Genomic DNA, 24,207 nt, shown 5'->3' on the forward strand with positions numbered 1-24,207 from the left:
GGCCACCCTCCCATCCTGACCTAGGATTCTCTGTTTTTGTCCATAAGATACAGCTAGCGGTGTGTGTGTGTGTGTGTGTGTGTGTGTGTGTGTGTGTGTATTGCTCAGGTTTTTATCTTTCACCCTAGAACTATTGTTAAATTTCTTGCTGCTCTGAAATAAGAGGAGGCAAAGTAGGGTATAGACAATCAATGAATCAATCTCTTTATACAAAAATTAGGAACAAATTATAGGATCAATGACAACAGGGAAGGTGGTTGATAGCTATAAGGTTTCTGCCATAATTATTAAATGCCTTTACACTTTTATTTCATAGAAATGATACTCAGGAGTGGACATTAACCGTCACCAGAAGAAACATACACAGCTGTTTTAATGAAAAACAAGTAACTAGTAAACCTGTGGGAGTTGAGAAAGTTCTGGAGATTCCATGTACAAATGATTACTATCAGAAACTGATCAAGAAAACATCATTATATAAGGTAACACTTGAAAAGTATTTCAGCTTACAACATGATAGCAAAGATGAAATTCCCAAATGAAGATCTGGTGGCTGTGGACCATTTTGGTCTCCTAATAGACAAGCCTTCTGAACCTACACAGCTCGCATGGCCTGTTGAGTGGAGTGTACCTGCGGGGTTATTGGGAAGATCTAACGTACACAACGTGTGTAGCCCAGTAGCTTCTCTGTTCTGTGTGAGTTGTTCAATCAGTTTTAACAGCTGCCCTCTTCTGCCTTTCCTTCATTTTCTTTCTCTTTCAATTAATTAATTTTTGGTAATGTGAGTTTAAGTTTTTCATTTTCTTCTGTCACAAACACTTAAAATTCAAAACTTGAGTGCATGTGGTTTTTTTCCCTAAAAATACAAGTTTATTTTATAAAGTTGAAAGATGGAAAAATATAAAATAAAAGCAAAAATCACTCTTAATCCCACCAGCCACTTTTTTTTTCTGTGTAAACATCTACTTTTAAAAAGTGCTTTGTTCTATTGTTAGTGTCTCTCTTTTACTCACTAAAAATTATATTTGATTATTTGCCTACATCTTTAAACATTCTTCCAAATAGAGGATTCCATTGGTTTCACTTAACAGATTCCCTTGTATTAGATGTTAGTACATTCCCAATTTTTCTCTCTTATTTAAAGGCTAAAAACGAGTATGATTTTCATAGGTCTTTGGGTGTTTATATAATTTGTCTACAATCAAATCCCTAAAGTATATCATTGGATCAAAAGTTGATGGCATATTTATGACTTTTGATACACAATATCGTATTAGTTTCTGGGAGGCTTTGCTAGTATAAGGCCCCACACTTGGTATAAGAATTCCTCTTCCTTATACTTATCCCAAACTGGGAAATGATGCTTTCAGAAATGAAAAATCTGACATGGAAAATTTCTGAAACTCTTAGTAATTTTTTTCTGTTCTTTTCTTAATAATGAATTAAATACTTTAATATGTTTATTATATCATATTATTCCTTTTGTGGACAGCTTGTATATTTTTCTTTTTTCAGTTGCTGTACCTTTTTCTTGTTGGGTTATAAGAGGTCTTTTAAACAATGCTACAGAGATTCTATATATATACTTGTGTGTGTGTATTGTGTGTTGTGTGTAAAGAACATACACACACATCTAAGCACTTGCACAACTCCAACAACATAGTTTCTATAGAATAAATATGAATAATCTGACTCTATCATGGAAACTTGGAAGAACTTCAGGAGTGGGTGGTCTGAATAGGAAAGAGCTGGGAAACTTGAAGCAACAAAGGATTTACCCTGTTTACTCGGATTTTTCAAGGAGACCTCTTACCTGACATGTTTTCTAAACATTGAGTCAGTCCCCAGTTGACTTTGCTTCTGTTTCCCATCGGAGGTCCACATGTTTTACAGAACACGAAAATCAGTAAGTTCAACATATTGGGTCTTAAAGTCCCAAGGTTCAGATACCCACATTTAGGAAAGGGGCATACTGAGGATGTTTTCAGCTAAACAATTGACACAGGGGCTAAGTGTTCTCATTCTGTGGACTGATTGTGACCTGTTTGAGGGGAGGAGAACAAGGACACTCAATTTGTCAAGGGCTAATTGGAGTTTCTGATATTTTGTGTATTCTGGAAAAATCAGTTTGGGTTTATTAAAATTTGACTTATACAGAAACATGTTGCTGTTCTGAGGTACCCCTGTGGGTTCTAGCTACACAAGCCTGTTTTGTGTGGGTCCAGCCACCGTGGCCACCAGCTTTAACCAGCTTTGAGGGAGAAGTCTAGGTCCTTCTTATTTGGTATTCTCAGGAAGAATGTCACCCAGTAAGGCTCAGCCATTCAGTTCCCCTATTCTCCTTCTGTTCTTATCCCTAGCACTTACTCCCAGGGTGCCTAGTTCTTAGTACACAGAGTCGGAATTAAGTGTTACCTTTTGAAACAGGCTTGAGCAGAAAGTTTTGAACAGAATAGAAATTATTTTTTTTGGGGGGGTGGTATTTGTGTGTGTGTGTGTGTGTGTGTGTGTATGTGTGTGTTTGTGGTGCTGGGGATTGAACCCAGGGCCTTGTGCATGTGAAGCAAGCACTTTCCACCAACTGAGTGATATCCCCAGCTCTTTGATGTGTTTTTGCTATTATTGTTGTAGTGTGTGTGTAAAATAGAGTTTAAAATAAAATGCGGACAGTGGTTATGGTGCCTCAGTGCTCCATTTCCCAGGACAAGACAGGGATAACTAGGTCATGAGGTCACACTTCATTGATCATTGCTCCAATGAGAGCAAGATCAAGTCACTGGGACATTTTCTCAATAATTGCTGATTTCTGTTCAGTTTTCCTTTTTTCTCTAAGGATCTTAAGCTTTACATGTGAATGATTGTCATACAAATATTGCCTTTGCGTACTGAAAATATTTTAACTTGCTTTTTTTTAAAAAAACAGAACTGTGAAAAGTTAGCTGAAGACAATTCTAGCCTATTTATGAAGAAGAACGCCGAGTTCAGTGACCAGGGATTTTACTCCTGTGTGTTTTCTCTTTATCATAATGGAAAATTTTATAACATCACCAAAACCTACAACATAATAGTAACTGAAGGTAAGAGAAATCCCAGAATTGGGAAAAAACAAAATTATATTAAAAAAACAGAATCTTTCTTGGAAGGTCACCTAGGAACTCACAGCTCATTTTGTTGAGCCTGTGACCATGTCACTAGTTAAAATTAATAAGATTCAAAATCTTCCTTTTGGTTCCCAGCCACCTGACTGAATTTTTTTTTTAATTGGGACAGCAAATGAAAGGATGCATGGGTGAACCAACCTCACAGAAGTCAGCTGTATTTTATTTATAATTTGAGTAAATTGTAGAATTTTGAGGTCATTAAACTTTTTGTTTCCACACAACAAATATTTACTGTGGACACAAATATTTCTAGAGGGCCTTTATTTTCAAAAACTGTATTTAGTATGGAGAGGCCAGGGAAGCAGTGGCAGGATGTACTAGGAAAGGGCTGATAGACTGAGCTATAAGTGGCACATGGGTGCTACTAGGATTTGGAGGATTGGTCTGGTTTGCCCTGCCCCCCAGACTATGTATGATGGAAAAATTAAAGCACAGCATTTTAGAGTGACAGGGACCTTCGAGTCATTTAACTAAACCTCATTCTACGAAGAATGTGGTGTGCACGATAATTGGTCATTTCTGGTCCCTTCTTGGGATTTTCCAAGGCAATCATCAAATGGCACAGAAGCTTAGCCTAGATTTTAATATCTGACTACAGGAAAGTCTGTTTATTTTCCCACAGAGTTCAAACACACCTTCTTGCACCTTCTATCTTACTGTTGCTTGAATTTCAATAACTTCAAAGATTGTTCCCTTCTTAACATAAACATTTCTTCCGTTGCTTGAAGATAGATGACTTGTCCATGCTGGACTTATGTCCCACCCCTCCACCATCCTGGAAAACTAAAACTTTGGGTGGGTAACTCATCCAGCCAAATCTGTGGGTTCAGTTTTCTTTCTTTTTAAAAAAATTTGTTCTAATTAGCTATACATGAAATATTGGTAGCAATATTGACTTTAGCAAAATCTTTCCTCTTCAACTATCCACATATATGGCTGTATACCCGTGGGCTACTACTGTAACAAAGTGCCACAAGCCTAGTGTCTGTCCTCAAGTAGTAGCATATATCTATTATCTTACAGTTCTGGGAGTCAGACTCCAGAGTAGATTGACTGGGCTTAAAATCAGAGTTTCAGCAGGATTGAGCCACTTCTGGAGGCTGTAAGGGAGAATGTTCCCCAGCTTCCAGAGGCCATCTGCAAGTCTTGGATCATATCACTTCATCTTCAGTGCCAAGAGCAGAGGACCACCAAGTCTTCTCTCTCTCTCAATTTTGCTTCCATCGTGTTGTGACCTTTCTGTTTCTCTTTTATGAGGACACCTGTGATTGCATTCAGGGTCCACCTGGATAATCCAGGATCATCTCCTCATGTCAACATCCTTCACTTCATCCTGTCTACAAAATCCTACAGCCCCGTGTCTTCATCCACTTCCTTTGCTATAACAGTGCCACAGCCTAGACCCATGGTAAATGATAGACGTTTACTTGAGGAGGCTAGGCATCCCCAGAGGGAGGGCCACGTCTGAGGAGGGTCTTCATGCTGCATCATGCCTAGGCCGGAGGGCAGTCCAGCATGTGTGAGCAGAGAAAAATGGGAGTGGACTCATCCTTCTCATCAGGATTCCCACTCCCACCACAACCAACCCACTCCAGCAATGATGATATTAATCAGTTTTTAATCATGACCTCATTACCTGCAGAATGGGATTTATTCACTGTGGGAGCTATGAATCTGCCTTCTGTGGCCATTAGCTGGGAATCCTACCCCTGAATTCCTGAACTCCAAAGTCTTGAATTCTATTGTAATTATCGACTATAAGTTCTTGAGCTTTACTTTCTCATGGGTATATTTTCTCATTTCCTATAAACCTCTGGTTCCTTGATATTGTCACCCCCTCTTCTTTCCCCCAATCATCTTTACTTTCTGCCCATCACCACCTCTTTCCTTCCTTCCTTGAAGAAGCAACAGGAATATCTATTATTAAATGGCAGAGATGAAACCAGCTGCTTTAGTTGAACCGTCCTTTACCGTCTTCATGACAGTGAGGTTGTGACCCCGGGATGCTTGGCTTCTCTCTAACGTTTTGCCTTCAGTCGATGGGATAGTGGTGTTTCTCAGAATTCTGCAGTTCTCAGCTGCTGTAGGCTGCACGCTAGCATACAGTGGGAGGCTGCTGGGTGATGCACTCGTATCTAAGCATGACCAGATAGGCCAAGCAGGACACCATTGCATTCTTCTAGTCAGGGATGGAAATCTCTCAGGATCAGAAGTAGAAGTGCACTTTCAGGTGTGGACCTCAGCAGGGCTGGGGCTGGGCGGAGCCGAGTGAGTCACCAGGACAAGACACTGAAGGGAATCTCCTCTGTGTGTCCTGTACAAGGAGGGTTGGCACCTGAGAGTGACTTCATTCAGATTATATGAACTGTTTAGAGATTTTTCTGTTTAATAATTTTGGACCACAGTGGGCCTTGGGTGAGATTGTAATTGCAGAAAGCAAACCATAGATATGGGGGACTGGTATGTTAAGGTTGTTTTTATTACATGGAATGAGCCTATTGTGACAGAGAACTTGACCTTTTTATTTTCTTTTTCACATTTAGGTCAGAAGAATATGGCTCCCGTTCTTATTGGACCAAAGATTAATTATGTTGAAGTGGAATTAGGTATATTTTTAATATGTATATTTCCTGCATTTATGAGTATGGGGCATAATTGGGTTTTCAAGGGGCAAATCTCATTCATTTTTAATTGACATCATGTGCACAGCACACTCCATATTTGGTGAAGAGCACTAGCATTACAAAATCAAGAAAAGCATGTCTTTGAATGTTGCCATCTTTAGACTGATGAAAATGATCAGTCTGTTCAAAAGATTGTGGCACTGTCTATGGTTTTTAGACTAGGATTTCTGTCACCCTGTGTGTGGCTTTTCCTCTAATGGTCTCCATGATCATTTCTAAATAGGAAAATTTGGTGATAACACTCTGCGGAGATGAGTCAAACTGGCTTTGTGCTTTGAATGTTCAATTAATTAATTCACTTTGAATCAATGGGCCACATCAACTGTAATTTAGGATTTGTTTGACAGGTCTTATGAATCAACATGTCCAGTTGAGCCATTTCTTTCAAATAGGAAAGTTAAAAAAAAAAGGCAGAAATTCACATCTGCTTAATGTGCTAACCCAGGTATTGGCTAAGTGATTGAAATACTTTATTTGAATTAGATTTTCTAATAAACTCACAGGGGTATTAGACATGTTTTATGGATTAAATAACAGATATACAGAAAGGCTAAGTAACTTGTCTAAACTTAAACTGCTGGAAAGTGGAAGAGTGGGAATCATAGTCTCTGTCGTTGCTTCCAAAGTCCACAGCTTGCGATTGATGTTGGGGTCACAGTAGTCCATATGATAACGCATGCCCGGAGCTTATCAGATAAGATGTCCTCTGTATTTGCACTTTGTCTGCTTTTTATTTTTATTGATTCTAGTCCATGTCTATATTATTTCTTTCCTCTCATTTTGGGCTTTTTTCTTTTCTTTTTTTTTTTCTAGTACTGGGAATTGAACTCAGGGGCACTCAACCACTAAGCCACATCCCCAGCTCTGTCTTCTATTTTGTAGTGAGACAGGGTCTCACTGAGTTGCTTAGAGCCTCATTTTTGCTGAGACTGGCTTTGAAATTGTGATCCTCCTGTCTCAGCCTCCTGAGCTGCTGGGATTACAGGCATGGGCCGGGTGGGCTTTTTGCTTTCTTCCTTTCCTAATAGTATGTACTTTTTATGCCCCAAATTTCCTTCTGAGTACTATTTTTAGCTACTTCTACTAAGAATTGGTATACCATATGTAATACTATTTTGTTTCAAACATTTTTAAAAACAATTCCCTTGTGATTTCTTCTTTAATCCATGGATTATTTTTATTCTTAATTTCCAAATGTCTGGAGGATTTTCTAGTTATGTTGCTGTTATTGATGTTCAATTTAGTTTTATGATGGTCCATGATTAGAGACTATCATTTTAACCTTCTGAAATTTATAGTGATTTGCTGAAAGGCCAGGATAGGGATTATTTTGATGAATGTTCCAAGTGTAGTTGAAAAAAAGATGTATTCTGCAGGTTTGGGTTATATCACTTTTAAGTGTCAATTAGTTAAGTCAATTAATGGTATTATTTACATGATTTATATCCTTACTCATCTTTTGTTTTCCTGCTCTATCTCTTTCTGAGAAAGATACGTTAAGATTTCTAAGTGTGATGGTCAATTTGTCTACATGCTCTATGGTTCTTGTCAAATTTTGCTTTCTTTGTGTTGAAGATAGAATATGGGCACATATAAATCTGTGCCTGTTGAATTGACACCTTCATCATTATGCGATGTCTGTCTAGGCTCTCTGGTATGAAATAATCAAGACAGTGTTTTTGGTTTGGGGATTGGCATGTTTTATCTATTTTTAAATCCATTTATTTCTGAAATTTCTTTGTCCTTATGTGTAAATGCTGTCTCACATAAACTGCATATCTTTGGACCTTTTTTGAAGTCCAATCAGTACATTGTTTAAATTTAAGAAATTACTGATTATGGTTGGTTATAAACCTGATATGAAAATGTTTATTCTTTTTAAATGAATTACTCTCATTTATTAAAAATGTCAATCTTTTATTCACTTGTTCATGGTTTCCTCTGTTTTCTTGTAAATAGTTACTTTAAGTCTTTATCATCTCTGGACCTGCTTCTACCATCTATATTTTCTATTGATTATTGTCACGTTTTCTTCCTCTTTGTGTGTCTTTTAATTATTTATTGTTATTGATCTTCATGAATTAAACAACCAAAATGAATGAAGCTTGCATTATTTTCTTGCTATGACTCTTTTTTTTCCTGTTAGATAGGCAGAGTGAGGGGCTGAATATCTCTGTTCACTAATAATGGAGCTAGGGTGTCTGGGATGCGGTGTTCTGGGTTGCCAATAATGGGGGTGGGGGAGAACACTGCAGTTGTATTTATTATGGGCCTTTTCCTAGAGTGGAACTTGCTCTCCTAAGTACCATAAGGATGACAGTCTTTGTGGCCTCCGATGCTGCCCAAGGCTTTAGTGATAATCCTGCAAGCCTGTGCAGCTACAAAATCTCCATTGGATTCTCTTATCTCTATGATATTCCTTCTATTTATCCCAAACCCAAACAAATTCCTCCATGGAATAAAATGGCTGATCATCTTTGCTCACCCTTGGAGATATCTTTTTTGACTATGCTTTTTTTATGTATTTGTTTTTTTGGCTATTTCTCTTTATTTTCCCCTGTACTTTGATAACTTTAATTTTTAGTTAACTTAATTTTTGTAACTTATTGACTTGACAGTACCTAATAAATCATGTACTAAACATAAAGTCCACTAATGACCCTGTGTTTTAATAATTGATTTAAAATTTAAGGGGCTGGGGATGTGGCTCAAGTGGTAGCGTGCTCGCCTGGCATGCGTGCAGCTCGGCTTCGATCCTCAGCATCACATACAAAGAAAGATGTTGTGTCCGCCAATAACTAAAAAATAAATATTAAAATTCATTCTCTCTCTCTCTCTCTCTCTCTCTCTCTCTCTCTCTCTCTCTCCCCTCTCTCTTTCTCTAAAAAAAATTAAAAAGTAAAATTTAATATTTATAATTCAGTTCATAGTTTGTCATTGCTATCCAATTCCTCTACTTTATTTTTATTTTTTTATTTAAAAGCAAAGCATATTTGCTCTCTTTCTGGAATGTAGTGCAGTTTTTTTTACATTGAGTTAACATTCATTGATTTTATTAATTTGAAACCTCTGGGAAATATGAGTTTCTAAAATTGCAATGGTGGTTTTCAACTTTTATCTAGGAAAAGATGTACAGCTGAATTGCTCGGCTTTGATGAATGAAAACGACATAATTTATTGGAGCTTCTGGAAAGAAATGGACCAATTTAGTAATATACAGGAGGAAGGAAAGAAAACATGGTATGCATTATGTGATATATAATATATCATAATACATATGATAGGAAAATCATGATATATATATCTTTTATATCATATATGTGTGTGTATATATATTTATATATACACACACATTTATATATATTTATATATACACACACATATATGATATAAAAGATGCAGAATTCCTAAGTGGTTGATGTAGTGTTTGGGGTTAGTTTAAATTACAACTAATGTATATATTTTAGCATTATGATTTCCATATCCTAGATTGATGAAATATGAAGAAATTTATTGCCAACATCTATGTTATATAAACAAAGTCCATGGGGGTTTTTAGCATCATCTTGTTATAGTGGTTATTTTGGTCCTAGGTAGGTGGGATTGTACTTTGTTACAAAAGAGCAATTACCTAGGATTCATTGTTTTGGGATTTTGAAAAATGTGTTCAGTGCTTTATTTTTGCCAATGTGCCAAAAACCATACATAACTGATACTTAAATAGTCTATGTTTTAGTCAGCTTTGTATCACTGTGACCAGTGACCAGAGACCCAGATGAGAACAATGTAGAGGAGGAAATTGCCGACTCCATAGGTCTGGGCCTGAGATGAGGCAGAGCATCATGGCAGAGGGGTATAGCAAACAGAGAGAGAGAGAAAGCTCCACTTTCCACAGGCAAAACATCTATTCCAAAGGCACACCCCCAATGAACTGCCTTCTCCAGCCATACCCTACCTGCCTGAGGCTTCCACTCAATTAATCCAAATCAGCTGGTTAATCTACTGGTTAGGTTACACCTCTCATCATGTAATCATTTTACTTCTGAAAATTCTATCATTTTCTCACACATAAGCTTTTGTGGGATACCTCCATAACCGTCTATATTCTTACATTAAAGTATGGCCAGACTTACTACAACAAAACCTACTAAACAGATGGTTGTTTTAACCATCCAAATGACCCTCGACTATATTGTAATGATTAATTATTATATGAGTACACTCCTTGGGGTCCAGGGAGTGGTGATCTTACCTATCACTTAAGCTGCACTCTGATTTTTTTTCCTAAATTTTTACTTTTTTAGCATATTCTTTGTCAGCCTCGTGACTGATCTGTAAGATCTTTGCACTGAAAGGTCTGGGTCTTCCAGAGCGGACACATGGTTAGTGCCCAATACATGTAGAATTTAGCTGAATTAATTGCACGGTTTTCCTGCTGGTGTTTCATCCTCAGCAACCATCCTCCATTGAAGTTTTTACATTTCCTCCTTCTAATGATGCATTTCTAATATTTGGAGGGATAGTAGAACAACTCACCAGGCTACTTAGAATTGAAACGTAAGCTACAAGAGCAGAAGGTCTTAGAGTAGTCTGCACAAGCTTTAAATGTTATCCCTTTTGGCTTCCCAAAGCCTTTTGTGTCTCACTTATGGATTTTTCATAGGTTGGAGATAGATAGTATTTCTGGATTGGAGCTTCTGGAAATTCTGTACTGAATTGTGTTCTAAGATATATTTGAGATAGTCAGAGGCTTCAGTGGGGCTCCATATCCCAGGACCCACACAAGAGTGTGCTGCCTAACATGCCCTCAGAGCACGGAGGAAGTGAACATTGTGATGAGTGTTTGCATCACATCCGTGAAAGGAAAGCTTGGATCATTTGAGGAAGAGGAAGACAGCTTGCTACCAGTGGTTGTCTCAAGCCATTTTCTGATGTGTCTGAACAGCTTAGCTGATATTTCTCTTGTGCCCATGGTATCTGAGAATAGTGATTGAATACTCTGGATATGAATCTGTATCGTGCACAACAGTTTACAGTTGCTATGGTTTGTGTATTATTTGTGTTCAGAACTCCCGCAAAAGTTTAATTCCCAGCCTTGTTAATGATATTGATAGGGAAGACAGTTAAACCAACAGTAGTATTTTGAAGTAACATGTTTTCAAAGCAATTTGATTAGAGTAAGTCATTACAGTGGAGTCCCCATGACTGAATTTTGGTGGCTTTATAAGGAGAAGAGAGGAATACACGTGGAAATGCACACATGATCCCTAAGATAAAGGGATCATGTGTGACAAAGTTCAGGGGTTTCCTTCCTAGAACCTGGGCCATACTGTTTGGACTTTTAGAGTTCCAAAGCTATGGGGTAAATATGCTTATTTCCTTTATAAAGTTACCTGTTCCAGGTATTTTATTATAGTAATAAAAGCTACCCAATACAATTGCCTTGTCAGAATGGGTGGAAAACACTTTGTGGGAAGAAGGAGAGAAATAGGAAAAATAATTGATGATTAGAATAATTGTATTTTCAACTTTGCATCATTATCTTCCTGGAATTTAAATTCTAGATTCTTGATGACATCATTCCAGCTGATCATAGGAGGACTGTTTCTGCTGATCATGATGCTCCACGGAGAGCAGGAGGCTTATTGTAGCTTTAAGAGTATCCACCAGAATGAGAAGATTTGATATAGTCAATGTCGTACCTGCCTTTGAATATGAATTCCCTCTCCTGTGTAAAATTTGCTGATTATGAATAAAGCCTCTTGCTAAGTCATTTTCTTCTTACAGGATCTCAGAAGGCAAATCTTATGCTTCAAAAATACTGAGAATTGAGAAAGTTAAGGAAAACGATCTAAGTTTTTCATATAATTGCACTGTGGTCAATCAGGAAAAAACAGACACCAGTATGTTCATCTTGTTGAGAAAAGGTATGCTTGGAAGCTTGTGGAAACAGCACACAGCTGCTGAGTCAGACGCTCCTTTTTTTTTTTTTTTTTTGTAGTAGAACCAGTCTTCTGAGAGGTGACAAGATTCATCTCACGTCCCAGGCATTCAGTAGCAGGATTAGTGCTCAGCCCTTGCTGGAATTCTCTGTGTCATAATCCCAAGCAGAATGAAAACATAGAGTTTACACCTTTACTCTCACAGTCATATTCCAAACCGCAGAGACCAGGTAGACAGAGCAGGGAGACAGGGGAAGCTCAGGCACGCAGATGCTGGTAGGTCTCGGGGGAGCAGTCAGATCAGCCTTTGCACACCCACGACAACCAGAGAAGAGCCTGCAGATCAGTGTGGAAGGAGCCCATTGGACATCAGGCATAATTGCTTCCTCCAGCCTCCTGTAGCAGGGTCCTGGGCTCAGCTGGCCCTTGGGGGTGGTTGCTAATTCAGAAAGCTTAACTGAGGCCACCTTCCTGGCCATCTCCAGAACATAGCAAGTGGGCAGTTGATGGTCCTTATCTGGGATTCTTAGCATTTTCAGTGCCCACCTGATGCAATGCTCCAGGGTCGTCCATTCTATCATCTACCAACACAGCAGAACTCAGGGCCTTTGGTCCAGTGACTGCTCAGGTGCAGCTGTAGCTTGAGCCAGAAATCTTCTCATTCTATTTGTCATAACTTACTGCTCATTCCCCCATCTCCCTGGATATGTAAGGAAAGGTCAGGATCTGAGAGACGGAGAGGAAGACAGACAGAGACAGGCAGACAGACATGGAGAGATGGAGACAGAGAGAGACAGAAACACAGAGAGAGAGAAATGGGAGAGTGACACAGGGAGCTAGGGAGGAACTCACAGAGGACAGGAGAGACACACATGCAAACAGAGAAAGAAGCAGAGACCAAAGACACAGAAACGACTGCCGTGGTTTTTGAAAGAAGCAGAAGGGAGAGGCAGAGAGAACCAAGGGCCAGGACCCTCTGTGCTGCCCCAGGGTCCGTTGGCATCTCCCCAAGCACCCTGTTGGGAAGCCCTTGTTCTCCCACATGCAGTAAGAGCAGAAGCTCACGTTCATTACATGCTGATTCTGTGACAGACTTGGTGCTCAGCCCTTTCTATGATTTCACCCCATCTCAACAACAAGCTTTTATAATTGAAGAAACTTGCTCAAGGTCACATAGCAGGTAAAGGTATTAAAACTCACAACTGACTCTGGAATCCGTGCTCTTCTTCACATCGACAGGTCCCTTCCCTTGCGGGTACCTCTGCCATGTTCATGCACTTGCAAGGCAGAAGCTTTCAAATCTGCAGACTTGCCTGCATTCCTGGCTGCCTGCTGGCCACCTGTCACCTCCACCCTCCGTGCAGGACTGTCCTTCTTCCTCCTTCCTCCTGCCCTGATCAATTCTCCCTATGTTGAGCTCAAAAATACAGGCTGGGGAATTAGGGCCTCCCAACCCACCCTTGCCCCTGGAGGAAAGTGTAGGCCTGGGTGCATGTGTTTGTGTATGTGTCTGTCACAGTCATGATTATGTAGACCCTTCAAAGGTTTAGGAATTCCAGGGCCTGACTTTATTCAGATGCACTTATTAAATAACTTTAGTTGCTTACTTGCATCCTAAAAGTTAATTTCACTGGAAAGGTCATCCCTAAATATTGTGCTGCTTAAGATGGCAAACACTTTAAACATGTTTGTATTCTGTGAATTAGAATCTACTCTGAGAAAATACTCAGAAATATGGATAAACATGTCTACCTGTGGCTATCACCACGTTGTGGGATGGTTGTTAAAATTAATTTACTTTTTGTAATCCTCTGCATTATCTTATACAATGAGCCCAAACTGAGTACTCTAGGAAATGTAACTTTTTTCCCCAAAGGCAATTTTCTAATGAAATTTTGCTCAAATTCTGAGGACATTGTGCCAGGCACTGTGTTAACTACTTTGTGTATAATATCTTCCCCCCAAAAGCACCTGTAAGTAAAGCAATAACTTTATTTATTAGTTTATTTTTAAAGATGAAAATACTAAGATTGAGGAGTCTCTATGATTTTGCCTCTGATATGAACTAATTGATGGAGCCAAGGCTGCAAACCTAGATAATCTCAGTCCAGGGTTCTGTCAAAACCATGCATTTCCATTTTCTGCTTACCAAAAGGTTTAGTTTAGCTTTAGTTTTAGTCAGCGTTTTTGTCACTGTGACTAAAAGACATGATCAGAATAATTGTAGAGGAGGAAAAGTTTATTTGGGGGCTCAGGATTGCAGGGGTCTTGATTCATAGATTGCTGGCTCCAATTCTTAGGGCTCAAGGTGATGCTGGACATCATGGTGGAGGAGTATGGCAGAGGGAAGAAGCTCACGTGAAGATCAGAAATCAGAGAGAGAGACTCCATTGGCCAGATACAAAATATATATCCCAAAGACATGACACCAAAGACCCACTTTCTCCACCCACACCATACCTGCCTTCAGTCACCATCCAGTTAATCCCATCAGGGTATCAATTCACTGATTGGGTTAAGACGCTCATAACCCAATCGCTTCTCCTCTAAACCTTCTTGCGTTGTCCTGAACTTTTGGGGGACACCTCACAGCCAAACCAAACCATAACACCAACTGAGATTTCTATTTGAGTCCTTTGCATTTCACCCTAGTTTATCATCGTCCCAGAAATCTGAATTCTCCAGGTGCAGAGTATGTCATAATGTTTTCAGTTCAGGGTTCTGAATACTTTTATACATATTTTAATTCTTTAGAAATTTGAATAGATGAGTACTGCAGACTAACAGCAGGCATTTGAGTTGTTTGATGGAATGTGGGTGAACTTGGGTGGATACCTGAATTAGTGAGAAGGGCAGAAACTGACAACCACAATGTGATGGTGGAAGGTGCTGGTGATATTTCTTGGATTAATTATTTCCTTTTTCTCTTTCTTTTGTAGCAAGCAAAGATGACATCCCAGGCGACATCTTCACTGGAGGAATGATTGTAGTAATTTTGATCTCGGTGGTGGTGGTGTGCCTAGTGATTATGGGTATCATCTATAGAGTTGACTTGGCTCTGTTTTATAGAAAATTAATGAGAAGAGATGAAACACTAAAAGGTAACAACTGTCCTAATGCTGGGACTTCTTATTTCATGATGAAGTTAGTAAACCCAATAGGGAAACATTGACATTCATCTTATTTTGATTGTACTGTTGATTTAATCTGTAGGAGAGGTTTCACATGAAAAAGTAACCCCACATGTACCCTCCATCATGCATGTTATCATGTGACCTTTGCTTGTGCTTGTATGTTTGCAAAAATTGTTTTTTAATTGTTTCACGTATGTATGTCCTGTCCTGCATGTGACACTTCACTCCAGGAACTGCACATATGGATGCCTTTGTTGACATACCACTTACTGATCTCACCCAGTGCATATACTCAATAAAGCTTGCTTATATGGAATTGCATTGTTATGTTTTATTATTTTGAACTGGAATAGGAGGCTGTATAATCTACCTGTAAGAATGCGAAACTAGAAGCCAAATTATCTGGGTTCTTGTCTCCTAAATCTACCAGTCTTACCTGCTATTATGTCTACCTGGGGACTCTAGAACTAAGTCTTCCCTGTATTTAAAAGGAGTTGACGTCCTTACAATTACTGAGCTTTAAAGAATCAAGCTAATAGATTTCACTGGCTTTTGTTTATAGATATATTTGTCTGACTGTAGGAAAAAAAAAAACCTTCATGTATTTCAAACACCAAAAATTCTAAGAAATTAACACAATTGGGCATCCCCTGCCCAGCCCTGTCCCATGTCTGTGAGTCCTACTCTGACCCACTGATACACACCCAATTGAATATTAATATGGATTCTTGTTTCACTCCCCATTTTACAAAAAACAAATCTTGGTTTATTGTGCATACTATTGTAATCTGCTTTATTATTCCTTAGGTACTCCTCCATATCACTTTATGTATATGCCCCTTATTTCTAAGTGCTGTTCAGTGTTTTACGTCTGTGGAAGTCCCCATGTTTATTTGACAGGTATTTTGGTTGTTTCCAATTGTCTGTTAATACAGAAATTCTGTGAGGAATGGCTTTCTACACGTGCAGTGATTGGAAGGAAAAATTCCCCAAAGTGATATTTCTGGCAATACAAAAGGAAGATACAGCTGTTGTTTTGGTAGATATTGTAACTTTGCCCTCCATACCACTGTTATTATCACTTTCAAAGAATGAGAGTACATTTTTTTCCCATAGCCTCACCCACCACAATCTGATAGGTGACTTGTGTCCTCGTGGTATAGTTTTAATTTCCATTGTAATTATTATGCAAGAGCCTGAGCAATTTCTTCATTTGTTTAAGACTTCTTTGTGTTTTCATTTACAATATACCTACTCATATCATTTGTTTCTTCTTCTTCCACTGGGCTGATATGCCGGCAGTCTGGCTGGGCACAAAATCACGAGCCACTCAAGCAGGAACAAACTTTATTTCTGAACTCCACTAGCACACTCCACACACGCTCCCCAGGAATTCTCCCGCAAACCACACAGGTGGTGTTCTCCCGGGACACACTCCAACAGGAAATCCCTCCTCCGGAATTCCCTCCTACCACACTTCCACAAACAATGGGAACTCTCCTGGAGTCCCAGCTCCAAAGTAGCAGGCCTAGGAAGACAGCAGGGGTCTAATCACCAATTGAATGCGCATGTTAACATAATCATTATCATCTCAATGTCTTGCTGGGGTCACCTTTCAACCAAAAATGCCATGCTCATTCCTACTTGGCTATGGCTCTCAGCACTGATAGCTTTTTTTTTTTTTTTTTTTTAATTGGCTCACTGTTCTGGGAGCTTTTTACTTGCCTATTCTCTATAATAAGAAATGTAAATATTCCTATATTGTCATTTGTCTTTTGACTTTGCTTATTTGGGGTGCTATATGGAAGACTCTATTATATCTTTTTGGTCTCTGGATTTGGGGTTAAAGTACAAAGGGCCTTCTACCTATGGACCCCAGGTAAAGGAATTTTTTATATTGGCTCCTTTAAAATTTTTATCAATTTCTTTGTCTCACTTAGGACTTTTAGTCTGACAACATAAAACTAGCAAAGTCACCCTGCATGTGTGTATGATTTTGCTGTGAGGAGAGAGGCTGCAGCAAACTGGGAGGGCTGTGTCTGGTATTTCCTGCACTGTCACAGCCGGAATCAACTGGTATTTACCCTAGAAGAGGCATTAATAACTCTTTGTCTTTCAGATTTTTATCTAGGGTTTTTTTTTCTTTCCAGTGTGTTTGATCTGATTTACAGACTCTCCACATGGCGCTGTACAGAGACACTTAGAGATGTGCTCTAAACCACTTCTACTCAAAGTGTGGTCTGTCAGCAGATGCAGTCCATGAAAAGGGCAGAAATGGAGATTAAAGGATAAAAATAAAAACTTTTATAGCAGTTTAATATTGCTGTTATATCCAAGAGTGTGTTTAATATTGGTTTCTGAAAGGTTGGAAATGAAATCAGCTGATCAACAACAACAACGAAAACAAATTTAATTAAAACATGCTTTTAATCACACATAGCTTAAGAGGCATTGATATAACTAACTCCTTGTTTTTTTCAACTACCCACTCAGATGATGATTTCCTTTATTCAGAATAAAAAAAAAACCATTGTTAGCGTTTTCATATTTCTTGAGCTCTTTGTCAAATTTTAAAGCTGTTAAATCTTTCATTACCTGGATTTAACAAAATTGTAACATAGATTTGCAGATTTACATTACAAGAAGAGAGTTGTTTGAAAAAAGAAAATTGAAAACAATTTATAGTTGAAAAACCAATTCTTCATAGGTAAGAGCAACACTGAAATAGAAATCCATCTTTGACTAAATTGTCTTCCCAGTTTATTGTGATCAGTAATAAACTGAACGTAAAACAATCTCCATCAGTAATTCTTACAATCAGTAGTAAACGATGCTTAGTTATATAATGCTTATTTTCATCAATGACAATACTAATGGATAATCATCCAGGTGAACTATTTACTAATTAAACTAATAACCAGTTTTATTTTTAACATTGTTTCCTATTTTTAATATGCATGCAACTATGCAATCTTTATAAAATTTTCTATCTTTCATATGCATGAAATTTCTGTAAAGCAATTGCTTTTCATCAACAACAGGTTTGAAATAGACAGGACGGAGCCAATTTTTGCCAGTGGAAAGTGTTGTTTTGCGAGCCTGATGCTATTGAGGATTTTGGACAGGGCTGGTGGTCTTAAATACTGTGACCCGACAAATGACATGGATCAAGAATGATTTCATCCCATAATATTTTTTCCATATTTTTTATTGGTGAATTATATATAATGGTGGGATTTGTTGTTACATATTTGTACATTCGCATGATATAACAATGTAATTTGGGTTATATTTTAACAGAAGATTCAAATTTATTACATTTATCAAATTTTTATTAATAAATGTATTATGGGCAATTACTAATCATTAAATAAAGATTAATAATAAATAATATAATAATTCCATAATAGTATGATAAATGATAAATAATAAATAAATTGTTAATAAAAAATTAATTGATAAATTTATTAAAGCCAGTCATAGCTTTACTGATCCTGATCCTGATAATAAGCCAGGCATAAATCTCAGCGGCTACCCAGTTTTCATGAGATAGAGATAGAACACTCCCCTACCACATTCCTTCTTTCCTTGCCCATCCCCAGTAGCCTTAGTTGCATTATTTAGGATCTGACCCAAAATGTCACCTTTCATAAAGCTGGTCCACTGGGATCCCTCTTCATTCTCTGACCAGGTTACTTTGTCTTTCTGCTTTACTTTGTTTTTCATCTGCTAATGGGTGGATTGTGACTTTTCCCAAGTTGTTGCACTTGTCTCCTTTGTCTCCTTAAGTTGATCAGATCAAGCTGAAGAGAACACTGCGTAATTGTTCAGCTATCCAGTAAGGAGAATGACCTTTGTCATGTAGGTACCACGTGGCCTGCCACATCTGTCTGTTGGCCATCTGAAAACTGCTCCGGTAGGAAGAGTTCAGTAGGGGCAGATGCTGGGACCACTGAAAACCTCTCAATGGGTCAGAAGTTTTCCTTTTGACACCTGATATGCTGTGATATTCTAAATCATCAGTGTGTGTTCCGCTAGCATACTGTCTCAATCACCTCTATGGTTTCTCTTCCTGGTGCAGTGAACAGGGACTCAGTATTGCCTCCTTCTTTTTAGGGAGTCCTTGGGTGGGTAGAGATTAGGAAACTGGTAGAATTGAATGATGTGAGTCAAGGTGAGGTTCGCTTTCACTCCTGGAAGGAGGGCGCGTTCCTGCTCCTTGGCCTGCTCTTGTTTTTAAATCCCTCTATGGGCCCTGATTGATGGCTTATATTTCTTTCCAGCTCTCATCAGCGTGAGTCTTAAAGTAGATTTTCACAAAGACATTTGATTCAATGTCTGGTTAGTGACTGAGGTTTGGCAATGCTATTTTTAACTTTCCTTTTTTAATGATTCTATACTCACTAATTATGACTTTAGATCAACTTTTACTTAAAACAACTTTGATTTACATATTAATTCAAAGAGTTAATTTTATCTCCTAGATGGAAAAACGTATGATGCTTTTGTGTCTTACCTAAAAGATGGTTGCTTCGAGAATGCAGAAGAGTACACTTTCACTGTGGAGACTTTGCCCAGGGTGTTGGAAAAACATTTTGGGTACAAGTTATGCATATTTGAGAGGGATGTGGTACCTGGAGGAGGTAAGAAAGGGGATGCCGAAACAGAAAAACTAGTAGAGATACTCTTTTTCAAAAGTTGAGTCAGCCAGTTATATAGATAGATGGCTCTCCCTTTTTCCTTAAAAATAAAAGAGCAAGGTTCTTTAGAACAGAAATAACCAGACCCGTCAATATTTGGTTCTTAGTTAACCAGATTAATGTGGTTAACCAATACCTTATTATCTCACAGTGGAAAAACAAACTATTGTATTGCCTGCCAATCATCTCTTTCTTGGGCTATATTTGTTCTGTCTCATGGTTCTGCAAAGTTCTGAGAGAAGGGTTGGACATTTTATTTTCAGAGACAAGTTTAGAATTGTCCTTATCTTGAGACATTGATCTAGAAACAACCCCCAGAAAGAACACTTATTCCTTGGAACCAGTTTCTAATTTAACCCTTGATGTTTGCACAATGATAAGCAGGATAATTCTTACAAGGAATGCTTGTTCTTCATGGCGTGATGTTGGTGAGGAAATTAAAGTAGAAGATAGGGGAGTTAAGAAAGAATAAGTAAGAGGAGTTTGGGGGTGTTTTCCTATCAGATCATAGGAAATTCGATGTTTTTACTAATATGTAAATACAAACGGCCACAGCACATGTTTCAAGGCAAATTACAGTAAACTTTGGGTACAAGTTATGCATATTTGAGAGGGATGTGGTGCCTGGAGGAGGTATCAAAGGGGATGCTAGGCAGAAAACTAGTAGAGATCTTCTTTTTCAAAAGCTGTTTCAGTCAACTTGCTATTTACTGGCTTTGTGACTCTGGGGAATTTACGTGACCACCCTGTGCTCTGGCTTAGTAAAATGGGAGTGATAACAATACTTTCCTCATGGGGTCACGATAATGATTAAGTGAGTTAATATGGGTAAAATTTTAAAAGAAGTAACAGAGTGAGAGCTGGGAAGGTGATTATTATTACTGCCCCTAGGTGGTTGTTTTCAATGAGCATATAAAACTTAAGAATAAATGGCTTATTTTAAAACAAGACTGTGCAAAATAGTTTTTTATTACATGCCCACCCTTTCCAGTCTGCTTCCATTAACAACATGTCTTGTGTTTTCAGCTGTTGTTGATGAAATCCATTCACTGATAGAGAAAAGCCGAAGACTGATCATTGTCCTCAGTAAAAGTTACATGTCCAATGAAGTCAGGTATGAACTTGAAAGTGAACTCCACGAAGCATTGGTGGAAAGAAAAATTAAAATAATCTTAATTGAATTTACACCTGCAAGTGAATTCTCATTCTTGCCTCAGTCAGTCAAGCTCTTGAAATCCCACAGAGTGCTGCAATGGAAGGCTGGTAAGTCTCTTTCCTATAACTCAAGATTCTGGAAAAATCTTCTTTATTTGATGCCTGCAAAAGCCACCAAGCCAAGCAAAGGAGAATCAGAAGCCTTGCCTATTTTTTCAGCGTATTGAGCTCCAGAAAAGCGGAGTATGGGAAAGTACTCTAGCTGTTCTGGGGAGCCAGCACAGGAGCCTGCTCATAACAAAGGCTGTTGTTTAAAATAGACGACTCTATGAACATCCTGCTCACAGATCAAAGATGAGATCTGTCATTAGGTCATTGGGGATAAGACCAAACATTGAGCTGTGGTACTTCTGGAAAACCCTGAAATGCAAAAGAAATGGAGCTCTTCTTTCTTCCTCTTCTGAAACTGCTTGCAGCTGCTCACACCAATCAGCTGAATCAGCAAGTGTGAGGCTGGGAACCTTGCAAATCAACGTTTGCCTTACATGGAGGGTGCATCTTTAAGAGTTTTCAATGCTAACAACTAATTTGAACCTGAGGATTTTAAGGGCGCAAGGAGTTATTTTCTATGAACCACTGGATGGTAGTCATTGGAATGCTGCCTTCATCCCCCCAGCACTGGCCATCAATCTCTAAATGCATGGGACGTGGAAGGAAAGAGAGGCCTGATGATGTGTAGAGCAGAGAAGTGATGAGGGCTGCTGCTGCAAGCAGGGTCTGAACCTCAAGATATGAGTCCTGTGGCCCAGCCACAGTTGCGAGGAAACAGTTCTTGGAACTCCAGAGAGGCACTGCATGAACCTGGTTTATTCGAACCTGTTCGTAAGAGCTTTTAAAAGAGAACCCCAAACAGAAGGACTTTTCACAAAATACCCAAATTTTAATTCATAGGATTCTCTGGGTCTTTTGCTCATACTGTCCTAAAACACTTGTTGATTGTATGTAAATGTTTACATCCAAGATGAGTGCAGCTCATAAGATCATGGGATGCACTGAATCACAATAAAAAAAAAAATAAAACATAGGTATTCACCTTTTTTTTTAACAATTAAATTTTTTAAGTGCCACTAGTATGGAAGAAGCATGGCATGATGGTGGAGGGTCTGGCTGTGTTATCCTGAGCCCGGATCTTGAGTTTGCTACTTAGTTCTGTGCCCTCTACAACTTTACCTAACTTCTCTGTGCCTGCCTCGTTTCCACATTGTAAAATTAGATTTTGTAATAGTTTTACCTTCTTCTCAGGGTTACTGTGTGAATAAAGTACTTCCAACTAACTATTCTTGGTGCAGACTTACCACTGAAGTGTTGCTATCATTATTATTGCTCTTACTGATTATTACTTATATCAGTTATTTAACAGTGGATCAAATAGAAGCCACAGAGCTGGAAGGCGAGGCAGATCTGGAGAAGGTGGCATCTGAATTTGAGGGCATTAGTAAATAGAAATATAAGGAGATGCATATTAATAGGGCAAAAGTTACACCTCCGCTGGACATGTGTTACTTTTGGCCTTAGAAGTCCTACATCTGTTTCCCTAGAGGAACCCCAGTTCTGTGGGCCTTCCAATTGACCTCAGAAGTAATGCCTGCCCATGAAAATCAACTAGTGATAAGCTAGGCATGGTGGTGCACACCTGCAATCCCAGCGATATGGGAGCCTAAGGCAGAAGGATTGAAAGTTCAAAGCCAGCCTCAGAAACTTGGTGAGACCCTAAGAAACATAGCAAGACCCTGTCTCAAAACAAAAAATAGAGAAAGGGCTGCAGATATGGCTCAGTGGTTAAGTGCCCCTGCATTCAATAGTCTCCGGTACCAAAACTAAACAAAACCAAACCAAAAAACACTGATGACTCAGCCTTACAGAGCAAGGCAAGACAGATATGTGCGAAACTGTCAATTTGGGAGTCTGACTAGAACTTTAGTGCAGCATGAATGTTCTGGAAAATTTAAAGAGTCTCTTTAAAACAGAAGATTTTGTTGAACATCCAAGACAAACGAGATTTCTTTGTGAGAGAGTGAGATGCAATTTTTTGGTGCTTACGATTCTGGTTGCTTGTTGACTGGCTAAAGCTGGTAAATGATTTTTTAAATGAATACCTTATATTTTATATGTGAAAATATATAATCAAAAAAATTATATTTCTATTATAATGCATAGAATAATTTTGCTTGTCTCTTTTATTATGCATTCTTTAAAACACATTAAATGTGTTTTGTATTAAATGTGTTTCACATTAAATATGTGTATTCTATATATTAGATATGTGCTTTAAAGAACTTCAAATACAAAGAAATATGTTAATAAACCTTTGGTCTCTGTCTTTACTTTTGAAGTGCCTTATGACTCTCTTTTCCACTTACTTGAAAATTGCAAACCCTCACTTTAAACAGATTCCCACCTGATTTTTTTTTTTGTACAAAGCATTGAACCCAGGGGTGCTAAACCACCAAGCCACATCCCAAGCCCTTTATTATTATTATTATTATTATTATTATTATTTATTTTGAGAAGGGCTTGCTAAGTTGATTAGGGCCTGGCTAAGTTCTGTGTCTGGCTTTGAACTTGAGATCCTCCTGCCTCAACCTGAGCCACTGTGCCTGGCCCCACCTGTTTTAATAAGATATGGGACATTCAAAATGAGCTTTTACCCACTAATATTTTAATGTGAAGTTACTTTGTGTCTACCTTTTTATTTATCTTTTATCCAGGAGCAAAAGAATTCCCTTTCCTCTCTCACAAGTCCACATGATACTAAAACAAGGACTTAAAAATGATAGGTCTTCACATGCCAGTTAATGTGCATATTTTACATTTTAAAAAGAATCCAACCAGGATCAATAAATAACTTTTTAGATATTTGAACGTGTTTCTCTTCCATGATTTCTAATACCCTTAAACTGGAAACTCTGTTTCAGAGAATCAGAACAACTAACTCTCTGGATGTATAAAGAAATGCTTCATCTATGTCTATTATTCTATTGGAAAGCATTTATTAAATTTAGAGTCATAGTCCCTCAAAGCAGAGACCAACTTTATAACCCAAGTTTTCCAAACCCAGGAATCTGAGACATGGTATGACTGAGACATTCAGGATGTGACTGCAGTCACAGAACAGCTTATCCTACCAGTCTGGAACAGGAAAATTCCTAGTTTTCTCTCTTTAAAATTGCACACATTACTTTTTTGACTTAAAATTGCTTTGGCTACTCTGAGTATTTTTTTTCTTTCTGTGATTTTTTTTTCTAGTTCTGTGAAGAAAGTCATTGGCATTTTGATGGGAGTTTATTGAATCTGTCTCATTTTTTTGTAATCTGGTTATTATAACAATATCATTTCTGTCTATTCATGAACATGGGAGATCTTTTCATCT

At 38.3% G+C, this 24,207-nt stretch overlaps 1 protein-coding gene across 1 annotated transcript in view; it reads left to right on the plus strand.

Moving 5' to 3' along the window:
- The window catches only part of IL18R1 (interleukin 18 receptor 1), a 37,108-nt gene extending 14,151 nt beyond the window's left edge, over positions 1 to 22,957 (plus strand). Inside the window, exons 4-11 of the mRNA XM_081263889.1 lie at positions 317 to 482; positions 2,925 to 3,078; positions 5,706 to 5,768; positions 8,969 to 9,086; positions 11,634 to 11,773; positions 14,728 to 14,889; positions 19,407 to 19,565; positions 20,649 to 22,957. Of these exons, the coding sequence (XP_081120015.1) occupies positions 317 to 482; positions 2,925 to 3,078; positions 5,706 to 5,768; positions 8,969 to 9,086; positions 11,634 to 11,773; positions 14,728 to 14,889; positions 19,407 to 19,565; positions 20,649 to 21,004 (1,318 nt within the window). The 3' untranslated portion in view covers positions 21,005 to 22,957. The remainder of the gene's footprint in view (positions 1 to 316; positions 483 to 2,924; positions 3,079 to 5,705; positions 5,769 to 8,968; positions 9,087 to 11,633; positions 11,774 to 14,727; positions 14,890 to 19,406; positions 19,566 to 20,648) is intronic.
- Positions 22,958 to 24,207: the final 1,250 nt, after the last annotated feature.

Source organism: Spermophilus citellus (assembly GCF_964194105.1).
Source record: "Spermophilus citellus genome assembly, chromosome: 13".
NCBI lineage: Eukaryota > Metazoa > Chordata > Mammalia > Rodentia > Sciuridae > Spermophilus > Spermophilus citellus.